The following is a 26,963-nucleotide window of genomic DNA, read 5'->3' as shown; positions in this document are numbered from 1 at the left end:
TCCCAGTAGTGGTACTTCTACTAATTTCATTACTTCTATAAAGTCATTAAAGTCACTTAACTAACCTACTTTCCAACTTTTATTTCTACCTTTTCTTTTCTTCATTTATTTTATGGAATTTAAGTCCCCTCCTATACACCACTCCCCCACCCCAATCTTACTTTTCAATTCTACCAGCTTAGCCCGTAATATTATTTTTCTATCAATAAGACAAGACGAGTAAACATTTATAAAATGACACACCTTGTTATAATATAAATCTTATATTCATACATAACCTTCACCATAAAAGATGCAGATTGGTTGAATTTCGCATACTCAAAACAATATTACCATACACACTAATTGCCCAACAATTCATTTTGTTTACCATTCCATGTCTTGACCTCCCTACAAACCTTGTGCCCACTTCATCATTCATTATCTAGATATTTGTATCTTTGATGAAATACACTTCTGCCTTGCCCTTATTTATTGATTCTTAAATTCTCTTTCTTTTAATGAGAGTTTTGCACCCTCTAACATTGTATGTGACTACAATCATTATGTCTTTTTTTTATTTTTGCCTCTTTCCTCATCTTCTTAGCTTATGTATCTATTACTTTCATGCATCTTATTTCGTCTTCGCATACTTCCTCCCTTTCTTTCCCTACCACTCCCATATGTGAAAATATACTTCACACCTTTCCTACATTGTCTTGATCAATATTCACCCAAGATCTGGAATTTCCTTGTAATATCTCCAATTTTGTAGTGGAGTCACAACATAAGATTGAACCTCATAAATATATCTCCTAAGAATCCCTTGAATTTGAGCATAACGGAAATGTTACCTTTGAAGAGACATTATGTCTTCGTTATAGGGTATTATTATTCGTAGAATTAGGTTTAGGAGGATGGAAAGCTGAAAAATAAGAATTCTTAATTTCCTCCAATTTCCCCATTTCATTTTGACCCTGATTGCCACTTTATGTCATCTGAGTCGGGTCTTGGCAACCTATATGTTCAAGTCTTCTTTTCACTTTTGATTTTGTCACTATTTTCTGTTTTCTCTTTTTATTCACAACTTGGAAGCCCAATGCCATATTTTGGCCCATTGACCCTTCCATTAAAACTTATCTAGTTACACTGACCACATCCTTCTCATTTAAGTATCTGAAATCCGTTGAATTCAAAGACATATTTTTACTTTGTTTCAACTTCCTTTGAGCCACGTGCACATATGACCTTAGATTCTGAATTCTTTCACCTTCCCGACCTCTTATAAAAACAACCATAGCCTTTTTTGCTAACTCATCATTCCCTATAATACCATTATCATCCCTACCTTGTATATTTTGTCAAGTTCACTTTTACTAGATTTAGTTTATGTGCTTGACTCCCCAATCCCATCACCAATAGTTTCTAGTACTTGAACGTCATCTTCTTCTTCTTCTTCTTCTTCTTCTTCTTCTTCTGCTGCTGCTGAACTATCCTTTGAACCGCCATTTTTCTTGCCTGACATATCTTCTGACCTTTCTTCCGGTTCATTTTTCTTTCATTCTGACTCCGTCTATTTTGGCATCACAATCCTTAACGGGCCTTATGAATCTGCAATAATCTTAATCTTATATATATCTTTGTTGATTATCACATTGAATGTTTCATTGAGGGCCAAATTATACTTAGTTTTAACCATGGTCCTTCTTACATCCATCTTCGACTGCCTACTTATTTCTTCAAATTTGCACTCATATAGTCTCCTAGAGGAGTAGAGATGAACTGAAAGAGCTTTGGGGTCCAAGCATGGCATGTCACCCTATAACACCTAATCTAAATGACCCAGTCATTATCCACATCCTCCGACCTCTAGTCTCTTATCTCGATAAACATTGATCCAACTAATCTCTCTCATATTCCATTATGCATTTATGTTCTCCTTAGACCAATTCTTCCATCAAGAATTTGTTTGCAACCAAATGAGTAACTTTGTTTGAGAAATATCCTTCCATATTGAAAGCTTCATGCATATTATATATCATTCCCTCATTTTTCACTAAGCATGCATATTCTTTTCTGGACCTGGAAAACTCGTCCTCCTCTATGTCAAACTGAAAATTTGAAAACATTGGCTTTAGATCGTCTGTCTTTTATGTGTATTGATTTCCTACTTCGTACCTCTGTTTATTCCTTATTTCTTGGGCATGTGCCAGTTTCCCCCTCCATGTACCCTGGCTCCCTTTTTCCTTGATGACCTCAGATGTCAGACCATGATCATCTTCCTGTCCCATTTGCTTGCTTGTTGTTGATTTGCTCCCTTTCTCTTCATTCTCCTCCTCCTTCTCTGTTCATCCTTCTTTGGAATTTGGGAATATTGGCATGTATTTTCTTATTGCCAATGGCATGTATTTTCTTATTTCCAGTGACATGTGTTTGCAAAGCCGTATCTTTTCTCCCTCATATTCTTCATTAATGGAATAACCACTTCCCCATATTCCTTGAATATAGCATATAGCTCCCTTGTTCCACATATTTCTGGAAATTCCATCACGAAAATGAAGTAGGTTTCTCCCTATTTGCTCGATTTCTGACCTCCTTTTTCCTCCACCTTACATGCCTCATTTAGTTTGTTGTATATCACCCCTCCCTCCTTTAGTCACCTTCACCCATTCAGACCCTGAGTTGTTCTTTGCTCATTTTGGTTGATTCATCTTCTTAGTTTTCAATCTTGATTTTGGTTTGGTTTCCAATCTTGTTTTGATTTGGTTTGTGGTTTGATGAATAGGATGTTAGAGAGAGAATCCTCTCTCTAACATTTCAATATTGTTATGGTGGTTATTCAATTTTATCATTGGTCATGATGAGAGATTAATGGTAGAAGTAAATAAAACTCTTTTATACCAATTTATTAGAGCAATTTGAAATTAATAACATAAGGAATAAAGAATAAATATGAACTACTGGTACACCAAGCAACTTCACTTAACAAGTAAAAATGAACCAAGATGAATAAAAATAGTCAACCATAAGAATAACAATGGTGGTTAAAAAATGTGGTTATTAAGCATGTTTTTAGAGTGTTATGAAATTCCATGATTAAGATGATCATATTGTACACCTTTCAGAATCTGTTACTATCTATAATAAATCTTTTTTGAAGATATATATCATGAAAACAATGACCTTTTGCTTGTCTTTATATCCAGCAACTTTACCTTTTTATCAATTTTCTTTTCAAAGATTAGCTCTAATTGATGTTTTTCTCTTGGCACCTTCTTTAGTGGATGTGAAATGCTCTAAGATTAATGCTTTCGGCATTCCTTCTCATCCACTATATTATCTTCCACTTGGTGCTTAATTTGATTGATTAAGACAAGTACACTAATATATTGTCACCATCACTTTCTTAGTTTATCATATAGATTATAGTGGGTCTCTTTCTTCATAATTCACTTCTTTTTCCAATCAATGTATAATTTTATGCCCTTTTTATCAACCGAAAAATCAATCAAATGCAGCATCTACTTTGATATTTTATTTAATCAGGCATCCACTATGATATAGTTTTGTGATCATTATGAGAGTAACACGTCATATCAATCTATTGCATGCCATCCACAAACTTAAACCCTACCTTCGGATTAGTTTACAGTATAACGTATTGTAAATTTGTAACTCTATTTAGATGTATTATTAGTTTTAATATTTAATTAGAATCTCTTTAAATATTTGATTGACCAAATAAAATGCAAGATATGCCTAATAAAAATAAATGAAAGTGTTAAAAGTATCTTTTAAAATTTTAAGTGAGGAAGAAAAAATTGATTTTAATATTGCAGAAATCGGAAAATTGGAGAAAAATCAGTGAAGAGATTTGCAGAAGGCATCAAAATCGCAACGACGACGGTGCAATTGCGGTTGTGGAGGCCGGCAGTACAGCGGCGACGATGCATAACAGAGCTCTAGCGAGCAACCACGACGGACAATACTATAGAATACACCTTTGTAACACCATTTTACAACGGCCCTTTAAAAAATCGTAGTAATATTTTATTTTTGTTTGGCTAATTTTTTTTATTATTTTATTGAAAGACATTTCATCACGATCCATAATAACAACAGTTGTGATATATGAAAAGTTACTTACTTCGATTTTCAACACCAACATTTTTTTATATTTTTCGTTACAAAATAGTACTTACATTTTATTACAAATTTTGTTAACAATCGTGGTGATAAGTTTTACACGTATATATAAGTTTTCACACAAATATCTCACTCTCAAAACAAAACCCTAACATCTTTCTCTTCCACATGCATCTAATTCGTCCTTATAAGCTTATTCCTCTCAACATGAATAAAAATTCTGAAGATTTATCTAACCAATCTAATGGGAGCGTACCTATCAAATAATTATGGTTCACATGGATGTTGGTGATATGATTGAGTCTTGTTTAAATAAGGTCAATGAAGCAGGAAATATTAGGAAAAACATCACCATTATTGAACTTTCTAGTGGGACTCCTGGCACTAAGAAGATAATGATCACCAATTTGAATCCTAAGAAGATAAGAAAGATATAAGTTATTGTTGAATAACTAATGGAATTAAGCGACTCTGATTCAGATGAAGACTGAGATAATATCTTGGATTCAATTGGACATGAAGTCTGAAGACTTCATTGATAATGGGAGCTTCTGATCTTGAAGATTTAAGTTTTTCTTTCAGTTTGATTACCCTTCTATTTGGGCATATTTTATTCTTGTTTATAAAGGCTCTATAGCCTCGTTGAACTTATCTACGGTAACATATCTAATGCTAGTTATTCTTCTCATGTTTTAGATGTGTATGTGTTAAGATACTAAGGGCTTGATAATAAACGTCTGAATTTTTTTTATTGAAAGACATTTCATCATGGTAGTCAACTTCATACGCTTTATCATTCTTCTTCTTCATAAGCTTAGGGTTTTAGGTTTAAGGTTTTCATTTGGCATGATTTTTGTGCTTTTTGGGTTATCTCTACTTGAATCTCTTTTATTGAAATGAATTTCACTTATCATATTTGTTCCATGTATGACACTAGTTCTTCTTAAATCTTTGTTATTGAAATGAATCTCACTTGAATCCATGTTATTGAAATGAATCTCACTTCAATATAGTTCTTCTTACTATATTTTGTTTATGTTAACATGTTGTTAATGTCATGCTAGTTTAGGTTTCCAAATTAGGTTATCATATTGTTTGTAGAATTACAATCTCATGTTAGTTTATGTTTTCAAATAAGGTTAACATGATAATATACATTTGGACTTGTAGGTGTAGTTCACAAATTATTTCTGTTGCAATGAAGAAATAATACAAGGAGAATGAAACTAATGTGAAAGTGGCATACTTGAGCTTCATCCTTTCAAGGAGCACAAGTTTACCGCTCTCACTTCAGCTTCATCCTCCTTTCATAATGGATTCCATTCCGAGACAAGTAGATCATTTTTTCGTCTTCATTCTCCACAAATATTTTCAATAAAAGGTACATTTGCGAAATATTTTATCAGTTGATATGTTGTTTGTTGTTCAAAATGTTTGCCTTTTTTTTTAATTCTAGTTGAGTTTATTATATTGTATGTAGATTGTTTGCTTCACTAACCCCTCACTAAACATGCATTCATTTAAATTGATTTAGAAAATGATAATCTGAAAATTAGGTTATATTTGAAATCCAACTTAGATGAATCAATGTTTTACGAATTGCATCCATCTTGTAATTCATCTATGATTCTTTAACATATAAAATTTGGTTCAATTCCCCAAGTTCTTCAAAGTAACAACTTATTTTCTTCTAGTTTATATTGTAAAACGTCAATTTTGTTGAGAAATTTTGAATCGTCTTCATCGTTCTCATCATAATAATCATCATCATCGATTAAAATAATGATGATGATAGTGATGATGATGACTCAACAAATTCGCTACTACAAAATTTACTTTTGGTAACACTAACTTACAACGATTTTACAGTTAACCGTGATAATAGTTCACTTTTAGACGCGTTTTATTTTTTTATATTTATGAAAAGACATTGTATTACGGTCAAAACAAATAACTGTGATTATACATCCATGGATTGACTGGATTCGAATCCAAACTCCAATAATTTTCTACTTTTTCTTTACAATGAATGTCTTCCTTATAATATATATATATATATATATATATATATATATATATATATATATATATATATATATATATATATATATATATATATATATATATATATTATATATATATATATATATATATATATATATATATAATTAAAATACATTTCACCATGGTTGGTAATGTCAACCATTTTGAAAGGCATTACATTTCATCACGATTTCTGAATACGACCATGGTGAAATTGTTTACCCATATATAAGCGAAATAACTCTCGCTTCTTGAGAGTATCGCCATATCTGTCATAGCAAAACCCTAACACACATTTTTTCTCTTCTTCTTCGTTATTATACTTCTCATTCTACACTATTGACTCAATATTATTCTTCATACATAAATATATTCTATTTCTTCCTTATTCCCTAATTTTTGTGTACGTTGTTGTTGTTGTTTTGCTAAATGTATGTCCTTTTTTATTTATAGATAAATGTATCTTGTTGTTGTATATTGTTGTTGTTGACTTGATTTTCTTTTTGTTGTTGTATGTGTAGCGGTAACAAAATTGAGATTAAGCTATTGATTAACTTAACTCATAAAGCAAGAGTCGTCATCGCACTTTTATTATTTCTAAAGGAAAGGGAAAAAGAACGAATAAAACCCAAAGAAGTTTTAAAACAAAACTAATAAAAAGAGATAAGGGTCTGGAGGTTAGTTATGCAAAGGTAAGGTATTAGCACCATAAACATCTATAATACTCTATAGGAACTTCTTTGAAAATTTGTGCATTTTGGCTTGAAAATATTGTTGTTTGCAAAAGATTGGGGAGATGAGAAGAGAAATATTTTATCATTTTTTGTGTTTGCCAATATTTTCTAAGTCTCGTTCATACATACCAACAAAGTGCAATGGATGATCAAAATCTCGTAGTTCGTGGTAAAAATAACAAATATGTTTATTTTGATTCATTTTTTTAGCGAAAAGACATTTTGTCATTTTAGGAGAACACTCAACTAATCACCCACAAGTATGAGAACTTTACATCACCATAGAGAAGGACTGAAACTTTGATGAAGATTAACAAGTATGTCACTAACTCTCTTAGGTGTAAAAAATCATCATCAATACTATGGGGATAAGAGAATTATATCTCAACTTTGGAAATGAATCATGTCTAAACTTTGAGAAAAAGTTTCAAAAGAAAAAGTGCACAAAGGGCACAAAATGGTTTGGATGAATTATTTATTTTTTAGTCTTTTGAAATTGGTTTGAATATGATTAAGAGATATTAGCATTTATTAAGAAAAATATTTTGAAAATCATTTGACAAAAGTCAGTGTTTATTAAGAAAGTAGTTCAAGTTTGAAAACAAGAAAGTTTTGAAAAGAGAGAGGAGGTTTTGAAAATCAAAGAAGGAGTGAAGAAAAAGAGACTATCCTAGAGCATAAAGTAAAAGTCGGGGAGGAAAGATCTAACCAAGAGATAACAAGATTTATGACATAAGTCAATCGAGAATTCCCTCCTTTAGATTAAGCCTTAAGCAAGCCAAATAAGTAAAGAATAAACCATGCATCGGATGAAACCAAAGTAACCAAGTCAAGTCTTAAAAAGAAGTCCAAAATCAAAGGTACCAGATGAATTCAAAGGTCTCAAATCACAAACTCCCAAAACAAGGGTCATGGTCCTAATTCTAAGTCCATATGTACACAATAATGTTAAGGATAGTAACCACAAGTCCATGAATCAAAATAACCATTTTTAGGGGTTTTTTCCTTTATTAATGTCTTTTAAAAAAGGAGTCCAACTGGACAAAGAGAAAACAATATAAACACAAATAATATGATATGAGATGTTAAAAATTAAAGCATAAAGTAAATGACAAAAGAGTAAAGAGCATAAGATAAGTGACATTAAAGTAAAATCAATACAATAATATATTAATAAGTGATGTCAGTGATCAAAAAGAGAAAGATGATTTGCCAATTTTTGGAGAACACCCAACTATTCACCCACAAGTATGAAAATATAGACCTCTGCATCACCTATGAGAAGGGCTCCAACTTGGATAAAATCAACAAGTATGCCGCTAGCTATCATAAGTGAAAAGGAAACAATATCTTTCACACAATTCCATGAGGAGTAGGAGACTTACAATCTCACTTATGAAAATGACTTACTTTAGGGACAAATTTAACGATATGTTAAACAATCGTAATTGGACTTATGTAGAAGTCACAACTATCTAAGACCAGTTAATAATAATATTTGTGGTAATATATTCTAGAGAAATGATATGTAAATCATTCTCCTAAAGCTATGTCACACAAAAAAGAAAAGAGAATTGATCAAACACAAAGGCTAGGAGAGTGGTCCATTACATCAACCAATACTTCATAGTACTTAGAACAAACTTATATATCAATTCAATGTACCTTAAATGATCCATGATCAATTAGGAGGTAGATTTCAAATTATTAAAGTTCATCAAGCACCAATCCACACATCATGAACAAGATGGACACAAACCATCCAATTGATCAAGAGGAGAAGAAAGAGATGAAGAAGAAGAGGACAAGAGAGATCACACCCAAATTGGATCGAAGCATTGATCAAGTCATCATTAAAATCAATCATTCATTTTGGTAGATTAGGGTTTTTACCCTATCAACACCCAAGATCCATTGAGTTTGATGAGACCTATGATCAAAACAATCATGATCCAAGGCCAATAGAAGTCAACAAAGGACAAACAAGCATAAAATGAAAAAGAATAAAATAAAATGCAATAAAAATATTTTTTAAATGAATTTTAAAAGGAAAATAAAAGAGAAAATCCATAAAGCCTTTCAAAACACCAAATAAATGGCCAAGAAAATTATGGAAGGTTGGAAATAAAATAAGAAGCATAAAATAAATTTTTTAAAATTTTAAAATGCATAAAAGTATTTTTAAAAACCAATCAAAACAAAGGAAAAAAGAGAAAATCCATAAGAAAATAGAAAATCAAGAAAATAAAATGTTGAAAAATAAAAATCAGATGAAGAAAAATTTAGAAATTATTTTGGTATTTTTGGATGCAAAATGAATTTTAAAATAAAAATAAATATAAAATGAAAAAAGAAAAAGAAATAAAATCAGAAAAAACCTGGAGCGTTGGATCTAGCCTCATTAATTGACGTGGAAGATCCAACAATCCTCAGGTTGGGGCGCACGATGGAAATTAGAAAAAATGAAACACAAGATCCAATTTAAAATAGGTCAATCAAAACATTTCAAATTGCCAACGTGTATGGCTAAACTCAAATGATCTGAAACCCTCTGGTCATCTTCCCCGATGATCCCTTATTGGAGTTTCATCGTTGGTAAATTCAGAACACGGGACTAACACCAATGTGATCGCCTCCTCATTACGAATTCAAGCTCATGCTCAAAATGCATTTATCTAAACTAAGAATGGATAATTTCAGAGAAGTTTCAGAAGCAAGCAAGCCACAAAATATAAAATTAAATAATGAACACGATCAATCAACATTAGATGAGTTAGGGGAAAATATCATAGAGTGAAGGACTACATTGTGGTAACTTGTTTGAGTTCAAATGATGCTCAAAACTACCTTGTCTAAATGGTGATCAGAAGTTGATGAAACTCGGTCTGGTTGGAGCACTTCAGAAGGTCTTAGAGCTTGGGAATTTTTGAAAAAGCTTCAAAGTAGACCAAAGATGCTAATGGAATCAAGAAATTGGATTGAAACAAACTGGAATTCAAAACACAAATATTCAATTTTTCTGGAAAAATTTCAGAGTGAAGCAGAGATATCTTGGCTCTCCAAAGCTTGGAATGCAATATGTTGCTCTATTTATAGAGAATGTGTTAGGATCCAAATATGTGTGGAATGAAGCTCAATTCGTGCAAAACGAATTTGATCAGAATGTGTGGAAAGTGTGACTTGAAATCCATCAAAACTCAGCCAAATCATGCATTTTAGGAGTCAATTAACTTCTGGAACTTGATTAAACATGTTTAGGTCCAAAGCATGTGGTAATTTGACTTGCAATTGAGATTAGTGAAGTTCAAATTTCGGATCAAGGTGATTTCTTCAGTTCCAAGTCACCATGTTCAACTTAATGGAGCATCTCGCTCAAGAGGCTTTTTGATCCCATTCTTCTTGCAATTTACTGACATGATAACAAAGGTTATAATGTGTCAAGAAAGGTTTCATTTGGATGCTTGAGCACAAAGTTATGACATGTTAAACTTGGCACAAAAACCTGGTCATGTAACTTAGAAAATTCTAAGTCCCAAATGGCTGAAAATGACCTTTAATGTTTCAAAGCATTCCATGGCCTTCCAAGCATAATTTTACTTTGATCCTTGAAGAAAACTTGTAGAGGGCATCACAAATGATATTTTTCAAAAATAATCAGCCTCAAATCTTGAAAATTTAATAAGTGATAATTCTTGAAAGTCGAGAAAAAGTCACTGGAAAATATGTCAAATTCCACTAAGTCCATAAATGACCTATAATGTCTCCAAACTTTCGATGATCCTCTAAGCATAATTGGATCTTTTCATGTAAAGAGAAGTTATATAGGATATTGAGAGGATTCATATGAAAAAATAATCATTAAAAAATGTTGAGAATTGAAGGAGTTGTGATGCTTTGAACTTTGACTTCAAATGTTGACTTTTTGGTCAAACCTCTTGGAATAAACTTGTGTACTTGGACTTTTCGTGCATTTAAAGGTACATGGATGATCATATGAACTAAAAATAAGATGTCCTTGAATTTTTATTGATTGAATTTCTCAAATTTTGAGGTAACTTATTGAAGAAGGCATGGAAATAAACACATGAACCTTTGACTTTTCTTGAGAAAGTAAGCAACAAAACTACGTTTGTATGATGATGCATTGCTCAAGATAGAAAGAGTTTCAAATATAATTCACGTGTCTGATACTCCTAGTGTTGGTGATGATAATCCTGAAGCTTGGCATACTCAGATATTTCGTTCCATTGATTCAACCTCTGTCGAAGGATTTCCAAAGGAGCCAAAAGATGCATTGGAAAAGAATCTAATATGTGGGAAGAATGTGTTGATTGACATGAGCATACATACAGCATATGTAAAGGTCATTCGTGCCGCGCAGCATTACATTTATATAGAGAATCAATATTTCATTGGTTCTTCATACAATTGGAGCGAATATAAAGACCTTGGTGCAAATAATTTAATTCCAATGGAGATTGCCTTTAAGATTGCCGAAAAAATAAAGGCAAACGAGAGGTTTGCAGTATACATAATTATTCCAATGTGGCCAGAGGGTGATCCAACAGGTGCTGCCACTCAACGGATTTTATTTTGGCAGCATAAAACAATGGAAATGATGTACAAGACAATTTACAATACTTTGGTTGAAGTTGGGCTCGAAGCAGTGTTTTCTCCACAAGACTATTTGAACTTTTTCTGTCTTGGAAATCGAGAAGCAGTAGATATGCACGAGAACATTATTGGGTCTGGAATTCCTCCCCCACCAAATACACCACAAGTAATCCTCGTTGCACAACTGGAAGTAGCAGAGCACATTGGTTATTTCAGCAGCTTCTATCCCAAGCCACTCAATGTCATGATGCACCTCAACCTAGCATGCCATCGAATTCCAATATACAGGGTTGCAGCGTCATTTGTATGTTGATTGGGATGGGCAACAAGAGTCATGCTGCAAAACATAATAAACCGTAAATTTGCAGCACAAGGACAATGCTGTATATTGCAAGACAAAATATGCTTAAATATCTCTGTTACAAGAAAACTCATGGAGTTACAAAGAGACATAATATTTAAGTATATCTTTGTACCTGTTGCGATTTCGCTCTAAGCTGTTGCAAAACAAAAGGGACCATTCAACAAGTTAAAACCAACCTGTTGAAGTTACTACAATGATACCCTGCAACAATCCTTAACAAAATCATACTCAACTTCTAAATCCTACGCACGTGATAATTTAAAGAAAATGGATAATGATTCCAATACCATTAGCCATAGTACAAATGCCGTAGAAAGGTCGAGTCCCATTGTAAGTTCAAATTTCCACAGTTGGTGTTGTCGTTGAAGCTTGCACGTGTTTTCCGCTGAATGGAGTTTGGTGGTATGCGGTTGTGTAGCAACTCTGTGACATGTCATTTGGTTGTTGCTGCTTCTATTTTCCATTGACAGCTTTTGCAGTTTGTCTCGGCAACAGCTTTGATTTCGGTTCTCGTTAGAAGCTTTGGACGCCTAAAAATCCACTGCAACTTACGGTTGTTCTTCTCTACTGCAACTTGCTGCCGTTTGTTAAGTGTGCATTCGCAGTTTGTTATCCATTAACCGTAAGTGTTCCATCCGATAAAGTTTATCCTTCTTGACCAACTTCTATCGGGGTTTTGTGAGCAATTGTAATGCCATGCTTTTCTTCTATAACCGCGGAAAAGGAAGGCTGACCCTGCATGTTTCACTCTTCAGCCTGGACCACAAACATATCATGCCATTTCCCTCTGCAACCTAACAACATTATTGACAGGAACATCTTCTGTAACCAGACACTAGTAAAGGCGGCAGTATGGATCCCGGTAATTATGTAAAGGTCAAATGTGTAGCATCTGGAAGCCCGAATGACAACACCCTTATCAAAGGAGTTTGTTTGCATGAAAAATATAAAGCACAAGCGCACGACCTCTCAAATCTGTTCCTGCCATTTCATCGGATAAAACTGGATTAGCAGTTATTGGAGTCAATTCCCAAGTTTCAAAATCTAGATTACAAGATGGAAATCTTTCAGAATTCAAAGAGAAAGTTGCTGCAGAAGAGTTCACCTGATTCATTGGAAACACATTTGCTCTCTTTTGAATTATAAGAAACTGATATGGAGTGTCTTAGAAGCGGAGCGCCCAACTATTAGTCAACTGCATGAGATAATCAAAAACCGAAAATTGCTTTTGGAATCTCCAATGACTTCACTGCAGTAAACAAGATAACCATCAGGCAGTGAAATTCCAAAAAAATTCCCAAATTTGAATAGAGACGAAAAGCGAAGAGAAAGCAGAAGTCCATATTACCGTTTCCGGAAGATAGCATCAGAGAGGACAAACTCGTTTCTGAGCAGAAAAAGCACTTCTAGATTTTGCTTCTTTGAGCTTTTGAGCATCAAACCAAAGCCCTAGCTGTGAACATAAATAGAAGAGAAAAAGACGAAAAAATGGAGAGAGGGTCAAGAAGAAAAAACGAAAAGTGGAGGCGGAAAGGAATCTCAAAGAACCCTAATCCCAAAATCGAAGCAAGAAACCAGTATTTGGAGATTCAAGGACTACCTGAGTACCCCGTCACCGTCGAAGGTGAGCCGTCCTGTCCATTTGTCTTTCTCTTTTCGCGCTTTGGTTGAGGAATGATGACTTAGGTGTGAACGATCGTGAGATGGTGAGAGCGATGGAGAGGTGAGTTGGAGAGCGATACTGAGCTGGTGATGAGTGTGATGCTCTGATATGAAGTGTGATGTTTGTTATTGTGAACGTAAACCCACGATTTGTTTTCATAGCTTATTTGCATAAGCACTTCTCACCTTGAGTTGTTTTCTTAGCTTATTTGCATAAGCGCTTTTTGGCATCGTGTTGAATACTGGCTCATGGGATTTGGGTTTGGTTTGAACTAAAGCCCAAACAGACTACTCCCTACAATTAGCTTTTGTTTTGAAATTTAGATTTTTTTTTCTTAAGTATATAATAGGTTAATTAGGAATATTAGGTAATTAGTTTAGAATATTAGATTTTTTAGGATATAATTAGAAATTTAAAATTAGATTTAGGTTTAGAGTAAAATAATATTAGTTTAAAATATTAGATTTTTTTAGGATCATAATTAGGAGTTAATCTGATTAATTAGGATTTTTAATTTTGATTAGTTTAATTAGGTTTAATTACTAGTAGGTCAACAATTTCCTTTTTTTTATTTGGTTTTTTATTTTAATTCCTTTTTTAATCTATCTTAGTTTACATATTTAAGTTGGCATTAAAATACCAGTTAGTTGGTAAGTGGTCTGGTGGAGAGGAGTGGTATCTAGGTCTTTAGTGTGGTGGGTTCAATTCCCCTAAGTGTAGTTTTTTTTCTTTTAACATTTTCTTTTATATTTATGCTTTATTACTCATAGCTTTTTATTATTGTTTAATAATATAGATTTGTTTTTCTTTTAATTGCATCATGTGTTCGAAACCATTTTAAAACTATAAAAATCATATTTTTTTCTCGATTCAATATCGAGCCCATTTTCACACCTTTGTAAGTCGATTGCTTTTTAAGCATCGCCATCAACCTCACATAGCTTACTCTTGGGCTTTCTTACAATGAGCCGGTTCTCTTGCACTTACACTCATGCATTATTTGTTTGGGTCCGATTTAATTATTTCATGATTTTTTAATCCCCATTTGACAAAATGTACCCCACTCCCCCGATGCGTAATAATCTTGTACTATTTCATTTCTTTATTTGTTTGACTATTTAGTTAAATACTAACACAAGAGTAAAATCAACAATTTCAAAAAAATACAAAAAAATATGACTCGATCCAACGTCGAGTATTTTCTCAGTAAACAAACCAATCCATTTCTTCCTCGCATTTTATTCCATTCCTTTCAAACTCTCATCAAACGCTTGATTCAACGTCAAGCCATTTTTTCTAATAAAAACTCAAAAAAATATTAATTCATATTCAAAACCTTTTCAATAAAGATGGAAATGGAACGTGGTGTATACCACGCACTCCTGAGACTAGGATTCGAGATGTATATCTCGCCAATCCTAGCTCTCGCCATCATCCAAACTTATCCACTTTGCTCCCTCAAACACTCATTCAAATCTTTTCTCCAACATCCATCAATACTTGATCTAGGTCAAGACATTTTCATAACAAAACTCAAAATACCTAATCCCTATCTAAACACTTTTCAATAAAGGTGGAAATGGAACATGGTGTATACCATGCACTCCTGAGGTTAAGATTCGAGACGTATGCCTCGCCAATCTTAACTCTCGCCATCGTTTAAAATTGTCAATGTGGTTTCGTCAAACCCTTTCTCAATCAAATCTAAGATACCTAAATCTTATTTAACACTTTTTTCAATAAAGGTGGAAATGGAACATGGTGTATACCATGCACTCCTGAGGTTAAGATTCGAGATGTATGCCTCGCCAATCTTAACTCTCGCCATCGTCTAAAATTATCAATGCGGTTTCTTCAAACCCTTTCTCAATCAAATTCCAAAATACTTAATTCCTATCTTAACCTCTTTCAATAAAGATGGAAATGGAACATGGTGTATACCATGCACTCCTGAGGCTAGGATTCGAGATGTATATCTCGCTCATCCAAGTTCTCGCCATCACTCAAAATACACTCGACCAATCAAACTCCTTTTCTCGCCGTCGTGCGATTAATCAAAAACCTTTTTCATAAACGAAAGGTATCTTGTCTTAAGTGATACAAAACAATGTTTCGGCCACGATTGTTGAGTAGAGATAATGACGCTTTTCCGAATGTAGATTTATAAATCCGTTCGATGTGTGGTATGCGTCCACTCCTCATCTGTTTTGGGTAAGACAATGTTTTTGTCGATTAATACAATATAGCTTTCGCTAAAATCGACCAACAAACAAACCTTTTTCTACCCAGAACTACGTAAGCCTTGATTTCTCTTTTGAGATACGTAGGAGCAGGATTTATAAATCTTGTCAGGCCCACTAATAAAAAACTTAGGTTTAGTCCTTCGTTAAAAAATCCAAAAATATTTTCCTTTCTTTTATTCTTTCTTTCCCACCTAATAACTGAAAAGCCTAATATTTCAACTAACGTTAACACACACAACTGACCTAATGGTTCCCGTTGAGTACAACGGACGTGAGGGGTGCTAATACCTTCCCCTTGCGTAATCGACTCCCGAACCCTGATTTGGTTGCGACGACCAATAATCATTGTCGTTTTGTTTTGGGTTTTATCGATATTTCCCCTTTCCTTTTTAGGAATAAATAAAGTTCGGTGGCGACTCTGTTCAGTCCATCATTGCGAGCGTGCGATCGCGCTTCGCTTTGAAGTCGTATCCCCATTTTTTCGAGGTGCGACAGATGGCGACTCTGCTGGGGAAACCCCATGTACTTAGCAAGTCAAGCCTAGTTAGGACGTTTGTGTGCCTTTGTTTGTTTAATTTTATGGCTTTTCCCTTATTTATTGCTTTTAATATCTTTATTGTTATATTGATATCTGTTGTATATTGGTTCTATTGTGATTGTTGGTACTTGGGTATTTGATTGCAAACCATGTGGGAAAGACTCTACACCCGAGTCTAGAGTGAAAGAAAACATAAGATAGGACGATGGTTGAGTAGTACGGGCTTCCGAGGTGAATACTTCGTAAGGGTCGGTACGAGAACCTCACTTAGAGTAGATCCTTTTGCAAATATTGTCGCCCTAGGTGTATACCTCGTAAGCGTCGATGTTTCAAAGGGGTCCATGACTCTAAGGACCTTTTAGAACATTAAACCTTTGGCCAACTAGAAATGATGGTTGCGTAGTATGGATTCCCGACCTCGTAAGGATCGATACGAGAACCTCGCTCAGAATAGATTCCCTAGATGGAGTTGATGACCGGAAAGTATTTTCCGTAAGCGTCAAACAGTCTTTTGAATCCATGACTCTGAGTACCCTGTCTAGAACCCAGTCGATGGTTGCGTAGTACGGACTCCCGAGGTGAATACTTCGTAAGGGTCGGTACGAGAACCTCACCCAGAATAGATTCCCTTGATGGAGTTGACGACCGGAAAGTATTTCCCGTAAGCGTCAAACATTCTTGTGAATCAATGACTCTGGGGATCCTTTGTAACAAAACCCTAGATCATACCCGGTGAGAACCTATTCTTGGAAAACAATCAGATTTATCAGTACCTCGGACTTTTGAATCCGTGTATAAAAAAAAACACAAATATGCATGGCATGCATTGCATCCATTCATATACCATTGCATATGCATTTGTCATCATGCATTTCATATCATTTCTCGAAAATACCAAAAAACTCATCTCTCCTTTGTCCATGAAGCAAAGTGATTCTCAACACGCGTTTAGAACAAAGAACCATGTCTCAGGAGATGATGGACGAGCTAAGGAAAAGCCAAGAAGCGCTGAAGGAGGAACTTAATCTTTTGAAGAGCCAAATGAGATGGGTCTTGGAAACCCTGCAAGTCTTGTTGAGAAAAGAGGGTCACCCAATATACACTGCTGCAACAAAGAGAGCTACTACCCCGCATCCATCTGGTGTCACCCCAAGTCAAGGGAAATTCTATGTGGCAACTCCTTATTTACCAGTATATGGACCTCCCTCAAGACGTCATCAGCAACATCCTCTGGCTATTCCTCCTCAAAGTCACCAAAGCCAGGTTCAGAATAAAAATCAGAATCAGAACAAGAGGAACAAGGATCACAATGACTCGATTCCGGTGCCATATAGCAAGCTCTACCCGCAACTGATCCAAAATGCTTTGGTGACCCCTCGAGCTCTCGCACCTGTGTCACCATACCTGCCATGGTACAATCCAAATGCAACATGTGAATTCCATAAAGGGGCATTGGGACATGACCTAGATTCTTGCTTTGCGCTAAAAGCCTTGGTACGAGGACTGATTAACAAAAAGAGTTTAGTTTTTGAAGAAGATCACCCGAAGATCAAGTGCGAATACCATACTGGGACAATGGGGCACTCCATCGAGGAATGCAAGAGTTTTAAGCTCAAGTTGCAAGGGTTGATTGACATAAGGTCACCAACACTCAAGGAAGAAGGCTCGGGTACATATACCTTGATTTCTGGGCCAGGTAATGAGAAAGGGAAAGGACCCCTGAGGCCCCTCAAGTTTTTGTTCCACAAGGAAGAGGTCAGGGATGTGGCTAATGAGCTATCATTGTTTCCTGGTAAGAGCATTGAGATACCGTCTTGGATTTCCAATGTCACGACCCATACCAATGAAAGAAAAGGAGAAGTGAGTAGTGGATTCAAGAAGGTTGCGTTCAACGATGAGAATGAAGGAAAAGAATTTGAAGATCACCGTGTCAATGTCAAAAAGCTTGTTGATCCAAACCTTCAAGTTTGAAGAAGTCAATTCCCTAAAGTTGGCAATCATTTGGCTGTTTCAACATTTCTTTTGTAGTTTCTTTGCATGTTGGTTGTTATTTGCTTTTAAACATTGTTGTTTTATTTGAATTGGTAAGATTAATGAAATGTTTATGCATCTTTTGAATTAATCCATTCGTATTCACTCGTTTTTCATTTATGTTAAAAAACAAAAACAAAAATACTCCTCTCATTCACTTTTGTTTATCAAACTGTTGTGTTAACAAAGATTGGAGGGAGGATGATGAAAACGAAACACCTGAAATTGTTGTGGTATGCTTTTGAGTAAAACCTTGTCGATGATGTAAGGCATTGTTTCAAATCCCCAAACACTGGAGTGATAAGGAGTTAATCCCTAGTCAACTACTTTGAGCCTAGAAGTTGGTGTTTATTTCGGATCTAAAACCCTTAATCTTAACCTGGGGCAGGGTAGTTATGTTCAGATAGTTTGATCGTCCATCCGATCTTTCAAAAAAAATCGTCCATATGAACACCCTCCAATTAGGTTCAACCACATGTTATCCTTCGCGCACATGTTGAAGTGTCGAAGAAGTTGAGAAAAGCTAAAATTAGTGTTGGTTGGTCCTCATCCACCAATGATGTGGCAGTCACACCTTTAAAAAATAGAAAAAAGCCCACTAGGTCAAATACCACAAAATGACTTAGGCAAAAGTTAGGGCATCCCGATGGACCAAAAGCTTCAGAGAAGCGGTCCAGGCAAAATTAGGGATAAAGAAAATCAATCAAAAGAGGTCACCAAAATCCTCAACAAAACAAAAAACAAGGTGACTGCCATTTCAAGAAAATTCGTCTTGAGTCCTCATCACACCTTCGAACCCTCTTGGAAGTCGAATGCGTGTATCGAATTAACTGAACGTAGGATCTGGAGATCATCAAGAAGAAGGGGTGGGTAAAAGCAAATTTTGAGCCATATATCCTTTTGTTTCAAAAAAAACCATGAACCAGACCACGTTACAACCCTTAAAAGACCTAATTGAGCCAGGGTTTGTTTTGAAAGCATACTATAACAAGTTTGTGTTAACTTGACTCCAAACGATTTTTGTAAATCATTTGATGGCACCAACTTGCATACTGTGAATGACTTGATCACCATTGTGTTCTTATCAATGATTCGTTCACTGTATTTCACCCGTTCATATCAATAAATTTTGATTTCAAATTTTTGCATAAGCATTGAATTAAAATTACCATTTTTGAATGAACAATCTTGTTTGCGAGTCAACACTTAGCATCAAAGAAATTCAATACACAGTTGAGGAACTTGATGGAGTGAAAGAAGTCTAGTCAGGGGCAAATCATTTTAAGCATCTGTTAATTCGAGCTAGTCACCCTAAGGGTCATCTAGCCAAGAGTAATCTGCTTCAAGAATCAGACCGGGGCAAGCCACCTCAGAGCTCAGTAAGTCCAATCACTCCAAGGTTCAGTTAGCCAAGAGTAATTTGCTTCAAGACTTAGACTGGGGCAAGCCACCTCAGAGCTCAATGAGTCCAACTATCCAAAAGACAGTCAACCAAGAGTCTGCCATTCCAGCATTTGGTTAGTCAAGTTCGGGCCGCTGCAAGTTACAAACGCTTGGGGCAAGCCATCTCGAGGTAGTCTCATGGCAGGTTGTTTCCAAACCCACTCTCAAGGTTAACATTGCCAAAGTCTCAACAAACTGGGGCAAGATGAGCCACAGAGGGGCAGAACCTTTTTCTTCGTGCTCTCAAACTGCTCAAACAAATTCTGCCATACGTCAACAACTATTGAGTTCAAGACGAGTGCCCGAAAATTATGCTAGCACGATTCATTAATCCTCCAAAAGGATCCATTGGCTAAGCTGTGGCCATCAAACTGGATAGAATCCTCCCTTGACAACATCTATCATAAAATATTCGGTTGAGTTCTCGGTGTTGAGGAATCATGAGCTTCCATAAAAAGCCTTTACAAACTCCCAGTCTGCCCAGTGTCAGCATTCTCATAATCATGATCATTCATATATCATGCATAAAAGGAAATTCAAATCATGCATAGTCGAAATGTACTTCGTGCTCATTTTGCATTGACCCAGGTCTTGTTGTCGATCCTAGATCTTTTAACCTTTGATTCCAGTTTGTATTTGGTGCCCTTAAACCAACGTCCGGTTTTCGCATTCATTTTCAAGTCCAATTGTTGTTGGCAAAATCCGTTAAAGGGTGGTTGTAGTCCATTGCTTACGGTCAGAGTCCAATTGTTGTTATTCCGGTGTCAGGTCATACTTGAACCTGCTCTGAAGATTTTTTCCCTGTCGTTCAATACTATTCAGGTCATGTTTGAACCTGTTGTTGAGCTTTTATTCCGGGGTCAGGTCATACTTGAACCTGCTCTGAAGATTTTTTCTCTATTTTTGTTCAATACTATTCAGGTCATGTATGAACCTGTTGTTGAGCTTTATTCCGGGGACAGGTCATACTTGAACCTGCTCTGAAGAGTTTTTCCAATTTTTGTTCAATACCATTCAGGTCATATATGAACCTGTTGTTGAGCTTTTTATTCCGGGGTCAGGTCATACTTGAACCTGCTCTGAAGAGTTTTTCCAATTTTTGTCAATACCATTCAGGTCATGTATGAACCTGTTGTTGAGCTTTTATTCCGGGGTTAGGTCATACTTGAACCTGCTCTGAAGAGTTTTTCCAATTTTTGTCAATACCATTCAGGTCATGTATGAACCTGTTGTTGAGCTTTTATTCCGGGGTCAGGTCATACTTGAACTTGCTCTGAAGAGTTTTTCCAATTTTTGTTCAATACTATTCAGGTCATGTATGAACCTGTTGTTGAGCTTTTATTCCGGGGTCAGGTCATACTTGAACCTGCTATGAAGATTTTTTTTCTCTATTTGTTCAATACTATTCAGGTCATGTATGAACCTGTTGTTGAGCTTTATTCCGGTGTCAGGTCATACATGAACCTGTTCTGAAGAGTTATTCTCCATGATTATTCCCCAGCATTGTCAGGTCATATATGAACCTGTTTTGTTGTGTCTGAACCTGTTATGCATTTTATTCCTTATTCAGGTCTGGTAAGTCATATGTGAACTTACTCCCTAAATCTCTTGTACTCCGAATGCTGCTTATCAAATTCCACTTAGATTACTCCCCAGTGTGTGTGTTTGACTCTCCAGCAGAATTTGTTTCCCCAACAAGTTGTTCCTTACCATTTGTCTGTCTTCCTGTGGACCGTCAGCATTCCCCACAGTTTGGTCTGTCTAGTAGCATCTCCTGTTAAGGGTCCACCATATCCCTAGCAGATAAAAAATTGCAAAAAAAAATCATGCATCCATGCATCCATGCATATCATATCATATCATATCATATCATATCACATCATGTCATAGGGATTCAGGATCAAAATCCGGGTCTTCTTAGTATTTAACCATCTCCCACTATGATCATATGAAGAACGTCCTGCTTCATATTCTCTAGTTGAAGACGCTTAAATAGGGGCAACTGTCATACCCCAATTTTGGTCCTGAATTTTTTATTTTTGTTTGGCACTTTGCCTAAAGTTCATTTGCATACATTCATTCCCAAATCCATACTTTTGTTACACATTGGTCATTGTCTACGCCTTTTTGATCATGGTGCTTTTGACTATAAAATGGATTTTAATCATTTGACTTTTGTAATTTTTCAATTTTGATTTTAATTTCAAATTAAGTTTAATTCCAAATTTCAATTTAATTTTAATTGTTATTTTTACTAATGATTCAAAACTCTAATTGATTTTAATTTTCAAATAGATGTTAGAATTGATGTCAAAAGTAATTTTAACAAATTATTGGATTAATTTGATTTTAATTGGGTTTTTTTACTGATTTTTTATTATTATTTAAATTGATATTTAAATTAGTCTTGGATTATTTCTAAAAAATCCATTTTATATCCATAGTACATTTCAAAATCAAAATAGTACCTACTCATTTCATAACATTCAATAATATTTAACTTTCAAACATTTCCAAACTCATTTTCATACATACATTTTCATTTAACATTTAAGCATAACAATGCATCACATCCATATCCTACAACTAACTCCTACGTTACAACCAATTCCCAAAATTCATCCAAAAATTACAACCGAGGTATAACCATAAGAATTCCCAAATAACCCACCATCCCCTCTTTAGATCACTACAGACACTGCACATGGATGACTATCACAACCCTACTTTCACGGGTAGTACTGGTGGCTGTCCAAGGGAACCATGGCATGACTTGCATTGTAAAATTGATGGTCTAGCAGCTTACGATATTCTGACCAACTTTGAGGAGTGCTGGTTAAGAGCTGTGAAACTTACAAGGAAAAAGCGTTTGTATGATGATGCATTGCTCAAGATAGAAAGAGTTTCAAATATAATTCACGTGTCTGATACTCCTAGTGTTGGTGATGATAATCCTGAAGCTTGGCATACTCAGATATTTCGTTCCATTGATTCAACCTCTGTCGAAGGATTTCCAAAGGAGCCAAAAGATGCATTGGAAAAGAATCTAATATGTGGGAAGAATGTGTTGATTGACATGAGCATACATACAGCATATGTAAAGGTCATTCGTGCCGTGCAGCATTACATTTATATAGAGAATCAATATTTCATTGGTTCTTCATACAATTGGAGCGAATATAAAGACCTTGGTGCAAATAATTTAATTCCAATGGAGATTGCCTTTAAGATTGCCGAAAAAATAAAGGCAAACGAGAGGTTTGCAGTATACATAATTATTCCAATGTGGCCAGAGGGTGATCCAACAGGTGCTGCCACTCAACGGATTTTATTTTGGCAGCATAAAACAATGGAAATGATGTACAAGACAATTTACAATACTTTGGTTGAAGTTGGGCTCGAAGCAGTGTTTTCTCCACAAGACTATTTGAACTTTTTCTGTCTTGGAAATCGAGAAGCAGTAGATATGCACGAGAACATTATTGGGTCTGGAATTCCTCCCCCACCAAATACACCACAAGTAATCCTCGTTGCACAACTGGAAGTAGCAGAGCACATTGGTTATTTCAGCAGCTTCTATCCCAAGCCACTCAATGTCATGATGCACCTCAACCTAGCATGCCATCGAATTCCAATATACAGGGTTGCAGCGTCATTTGTATGTTGATTGGGATGGGCAACAAGAGTCATGCTGCAAAACATAATAAACCGTAAATTTGCAGCACAAGGACAATGCTGTATATTGCAAGACAAAATATGCTTAAATATCTCTGTTACAAGAAAACTCATGGAGTTACAAAGAGACATAATATTTAAGTATATCTTTGTACCTGTTGCGATTTCGCTCTAAGCTGTTGCAAAACAAAAGGGACCATTCAACAAGTTAAAACCAACCTGTTGAAGTTACTGCAATGATACCCTGCAACAATCCTTAACAAAATCATACTCAACTTCTAAATCCTGCGCACGTGATAATTTAAAGAAAATGGATAATGATTCCAATACCATTAGCCATAGTACAAATGCCGTAGAAAGGTCGAGTCCCATTGTAAGTTCAAATTTCCACAGTTGGTGTTGTCGTTGAAGCTTGCACGTGTTTTCCGCTGAATGGAGTTTGGTGGTATGCGGTTTTGTAGCAACTCTGTGACATGTCATTTGGTTGTTGCTGCTTCTATTTTCCATTGACAGCTTTTGCAGTTTGTCTCGGCAACAACTTTGATTTCGGTTCTCGTTAGAAGCTTTGGACGCCTAAAAATCCACTGCAGCTTACGATTGTTCTTCTCTACTGCAACTTGCTGCCGTTTGTTAAGTGTGCATTCGCAGTTTGTTATCCATTAACCGTAAGTGTTCCATCCGATAAAGTTTATCCTTCTTGACCAACTTCTATCGGGGTTTTGTGAGCAATTGTAATGCCATGCTTTTCTTCTATAACCGCGGAAAAGGAAGGCTGACCCTGCATGTTTCACTCTTCAGCCTGGACCACAAACATATCATGCCATTTCCCTCTGCAACCTAACAACATTATTGACAGGAACATCTTCTGTAACCAGACACTAGTAAAGGCGGCAGTATGGATCCCGGTAATTATGTAAAGGTCAAATGTGTAGCATCTGGAAGCCCGAATGACAGCACCCTTATCAAAGGAGTTTGTTTGCACGAAAAATATAAAGCACAAGCGCACGACCTCTCAAATCTGTTCCTGCCATTTCATCGGATAAAACAGGATTAGCAGTTATTGGAGTCAATTCCCAAGTTTCAAAATCTTGATTACAAGATGGAAATCTTTCAGAATTCAAAGAGAAAGTTGCTGCAGAAGAGTTCACCTGATTCATTGGAAACACATTTGCTCTCTTTTGAATTATAAGAAACTGATATGGAGTGTCTTAGAAGCGGAGCGCCCAACTATTAGTCAACTGCATGAGATAATCAAAAACCGAAAATTGCTTTTGGAATCTCCAATGACTTCACTGCAGTAAACAAGATAACCATCAGGCAGTGAAATTCCAAAAAAAATCCCAAATTTGAATAGAGACGAAAAGCGAAGAGAAAGCAGGAGTCCATATTACCGTTTCCGGAAGATAGCATCAGAGAGGACAAACTCGTTTCTGAGCAGAAAAAGCACTTCTGGAATTTGCTTCTTTGAGCTTTTGAGCATCAAACCAAAGCCCTAGCTGTGAACATAAATAGAAGAGAAAAAGACGAAAAAATGGAGAGAGGGTCAAGAAGAAAAAACGAAAAGTGGAGGCGGAAAGGAATCTCAAAGAACCCTAATCCCAAAATCGAAGCAAGAAACCAGTATTTGGAGATTCAAGGACTACCTGAGTACCCCGTCACCGTCGAAGGTGAGCCGTCCTGTCCATTTGTCTTTCTCTTTTCGCGCTTTGGTTGAGGAATGATGACTTAGGTGTGAACGATCGTGAGATGGTGAGAGCGATGGAGAGGTGAGTTGGAGAGCGATACTGAGCTGGTGATGAGCGTGATGCTCTGATATGAAGTGTGATGTTTGTTATTGTGAACGTAAACCCACGATTTGTTTTCATAGCTTATTTGCATAAACACTTCTCACCTTGAGTTGTTTTCTTAGCTTATTTGCATAAGCGCTTTTTGGCATCGTGTTGAATACTGGCTCATGGGGTTTGGGTTTGGTTTGAACTAAAGCCCAAACAGACTACTCCCTGCAATTAGCTTTTGTTTTGAAATTTAGATTTTTTTTTTCTTAAGTATATAATAGGTTAATTAGGAATATTAGGTAATTAGTTTAGAATATTAGATTTTTTAGGATATAATTAGAAATTTAAAATTAGATTTAGGTTTAGAGTAAAATAATATTAGTTTAAAATATTAGATTTTTTTTAGGATCATAAATAGGAGTTAATCTGATTAATTAGGATTTTTAATTTTGATTAGTTTAATTAGGTTTAATTACTAGTAGGTCAACAATTTCCTTTTTTTTATTTGGTTTTTTATTTTAATTCCTTTTTTAAAGTATCTTAGTTTACATATTTAAGTTGGCATTAAAATAACTGTTAGTTGGTAAGTGGTCTGGTGGAGAGGAGTGGTGTGTAGGTCTTTAGTGTGGTGGGTTCGATTCCCCTATGTGTAGTTTTTTTTCTTTTAACATTTTCTTTTATATTTATGCTTTATTACTCATAGCTTTTTATTATTGTTTAATAATATAGATTTGTTTTTCTTTTAATTGCATCATGTGTTCGAAACCATTTTAAAACTATAAAAATCATATTTTTTTCTCGATTCAATATCGAGCCCATTTTCACACCTTTGTAAGTTGATTGCTTTTTAAGCATCGCCATCAACCTCACATAGCTTACTCTTGGGCTTTCTTACAATGAGCCGGTTCTCTTGCACTTACACTCATGCATTATTTGTTTGGGTCCGATTTAATTATTTCATGATTTTTTAATCCCCATTTGACAAAATGTACCCCACTCCCCCGATGCGTAATAATCTTGTACTATTTCATTTCTTTATTTGTTTGACTATTTAGTTAAATACTAACACAAGAGTAAAATCAACAATTTCAAAAAAATACAAAAAAATATGACTCGATCCAACGTCGAGTATTTTCTCAATAAACAAACCAATCCATTTCTTCCTCGCATTTTATTCCATTCCTTTCAAACTCTCATCAAACGCTTGATTCAACGTCAAGCCATTTTTTCTAATAAAAACTCAAAAAAATATTAATTCATATTCAAAACCTTTTCAATAAAGATGGAAATGGAACGTGGTGTATACCACGCACTCCTGAGACTAGGATTCGAGATGTATATCTCGCCAATCCTAGCTCTCGCCATCATCCAAACTTATCCACTTTGCTCCCTCAAACACTCATTCAAATCTTTTCTCCAACATCCATCAATACTTGATCTAGGTCAAGTCATTTTCATAACAAAACTCAAAATACCTAATCCCTATCTAAACACTTTTCAATAAAGGTGGAAATGGAACATGGTGTATACCATGCACTCCTGAGGTTAAGATTCGAGACGTATGCCTCGCCAATCTTAACTCTCGCCATCGTCTAAAATTGTCAATGTGGTTTCGTCAAACCCTTTCTCAATCAAATCTAAGATACCTAAATCTTATTTAACACTTTTTTCAATAAAGGTGGAAATGGAACATGGTGTATACCATGCACTCCTGA

The 26,963-nt window shown here is 35.3% G+C and overlaps 2 protein-coding genes across 2 annotated transcripts in view; both read left to right on the top strand.

Annotated features, from left to right (window-relative positions):
* LOC127102490 (phospholipase D beta 1-like) overlaps nucleotides 1-11,829 on the top strand; it is a 29,028-nt gene extending 17,199 nt beyond the window's left edge. Inside the window, exon 2 of the mRNA XM_051039857.1 lies at nucleotides 11,018-11,829. Coding sequence (XP_050895814.1) covers nucleotides 11,018-11,829 — 812 coding nt within the window. The remainder of the gene's footprint in view (nucleotides 1-11,017) is intronic.
* Nucleotides 11,830-13,368: 1,539 nt separating this feature from the next.
* On the top strand, nucleotides 13,369-23,465 carry LOC127102489 (phospholipase D beta 1-like). Its single transcript, XM_051039856.1, has 3 exons — nucleotides 13,369-13,504; nucleotides 21,369-21,373; nucleotides 22,452-23,465. Exons 1-3 carry the CDS (start codon nucleotides 13,369-13,371, stop codon nucleotides 23,463-23,465), a joined length of 1,155 nt encoding a protein of 384 aa, XP_050895813.1.
* Nucleotides 23,466-26,963: the final 3,498 nt, after the last annotated feature.

The sequence above is a fragment of the Lathyrus oleraceus genome, chromosome 7 (assembly GCF_024323335.1).
Source record: "Lathyrus oleraceus cultivar Zhongwan6 chromosome 7, CAAS_Psat_ZW6_1.0, whole genome shotgun sequence".
Taxonomy (NCBI): domain Eukaryota; kingdom Viridiplantae; phylum Streptophyta; class Magnoliopsida; order Fabales; family Fabaceae; genus Lathyrus; species Lathyrus oleraceus.
Note: the sequence above shows the minus strand (reverse complement) of the source record. Positions and strands in the feature narration are given on the sequence as shown.